The sequence below is a fragment of the Aplysia californica genome, unplaced genomic scaffold (genome assembly GCF_000002075.1).
Source record: "Aplysia californica isolate F4 #8 unplaced genomic scaffold, AplCal3.0 scaffold00149, whole genome shotgun sequence".
Lineage (NCBI taxonomy): Eukaryota > Metazoa > Mollusca > Gastropoda > Aplysiida > Aplysiidae > Aplysia > Aplysia californica.
Genome location: NW_004797419.1, coordinates 843,746 through 844,935, shown reverse-complemented (window position 1 = coordinate 844,935; position 1,190 = coordinate 843,746). Strand labels below are relative to the sequence as shown.

The 1,190-nt window shown below is 44.9% G+C and overlaps 1 protein-coding gene across 1 annotated transcript in view; it reads left to right on the top strand.

The window, feature by feature from the left end:
- Window positions 1–385: 385 nt before the first annotated feature.
- LOC101856340 (G-protein coupled receptor daf-37) overlaps window positions 386–1,190 on the top strand; it is a gene marked incomplete in the record, with an annotated part of 9,204 nt that continues 8,399 nt past the window's right edge. The window contains 1 exon segment of the mRNA XM_005097221.3: window positions 386–965. Coding sequence (XP_005097278.2) covers window positions 642–965 — 324 coding nt within the window.

Sequence of the window (1,190 nt, the reverse complement as noted above, 5' to 3'; positions counted from 1 at the left end):
TGGCCTAGTGGTTACCGGACTCGTAATTGTGAGGTTGCGGGTTCGGGGTTCGAGCCGCGGGCCCGACGGGTGTCCTTGGGAAAGGCACTTTACACAAATTTCCTCACTTCACCCAGGTGGTAGTGGGTACCCGGCCTTAGACAGCGAAAGATCTTGTCAGTATGTTAGTGTTTTAGCGCCTATAAATGGCTGCTTTCACTGTATGCTTCACAGGAAGTTGAGGTCGTTTCAGAATGCTCTTAGGTCTGCTGGGGTAATAGTATAGTATAGATTGGGAAGCACATAGAGCTTGCTGTTGAGGGGGGATTTGCGCTATATAACTTCTATCTGTTATTATATAATATGTGTATACAGTGTAATTTAATACTATTTTCTTTGTACTCTTTCCCAGAAAATCATAGAGGTACGGACTTTTTTCTCTGCCATCTGAACGTCCGAGTGCCGGCATCGCATCTAGCTGAAGGCAAAGTCAACAACTGTTTCACTGTGCGGCTGTGCGGATTTCTTATCTGTGGGCAATCCGCATACATAATCTCACAACAGACATCGGGCATTCGTAGTATAGATCTACTTCTGTCTGATCAAGAATAAAAGGTTTACCACACATAAACTGTCAGTGAGAATTACATTATTTTAAGCAAATGGCGTCAAACGCTGTTGAGACGACTGCTGCAGCCATGGGCAACGTAGATCTAACATACGCGAGCAGTTCTGCCATTGACACTCTCACGTCTACTATAGCCACAGTCTTATCATCCAGTCTCGCCGGGGTTGATGAGATATCCAAAAACATGAACAAAGAAATGGAGGCGCCCATGAAGATAGACCAATATCTCCATTATCTGATGAGTGCAATCGTTGGTCCAATAGTTTGTATCCTCGGTCTAATCGGAAACGTCTTATCTTTGATCACCTGGTGTCGGCCTGGGATGCGGAGCTCAACTGGGCGGTACCTCACGGGCCAGGTAAGCGGCTGCATGACGTGTACAATATGTACTGTATGTGTATAGGTGTAAGAATCATGCCACTCGTTTACCAACAAACGTTAATTGTAGCTCCTCTGGATTGTTTTTCTACAGATATGTGTAGGGTCTCTGGTTTTTTGTTTGTTTATTTCTTTGTTGGTTTGGGGTAATTTTTGCGGGAAGAGGGTTGTTATTGATGTTGTTGTTGCTGCTGCTGCTGCTGCT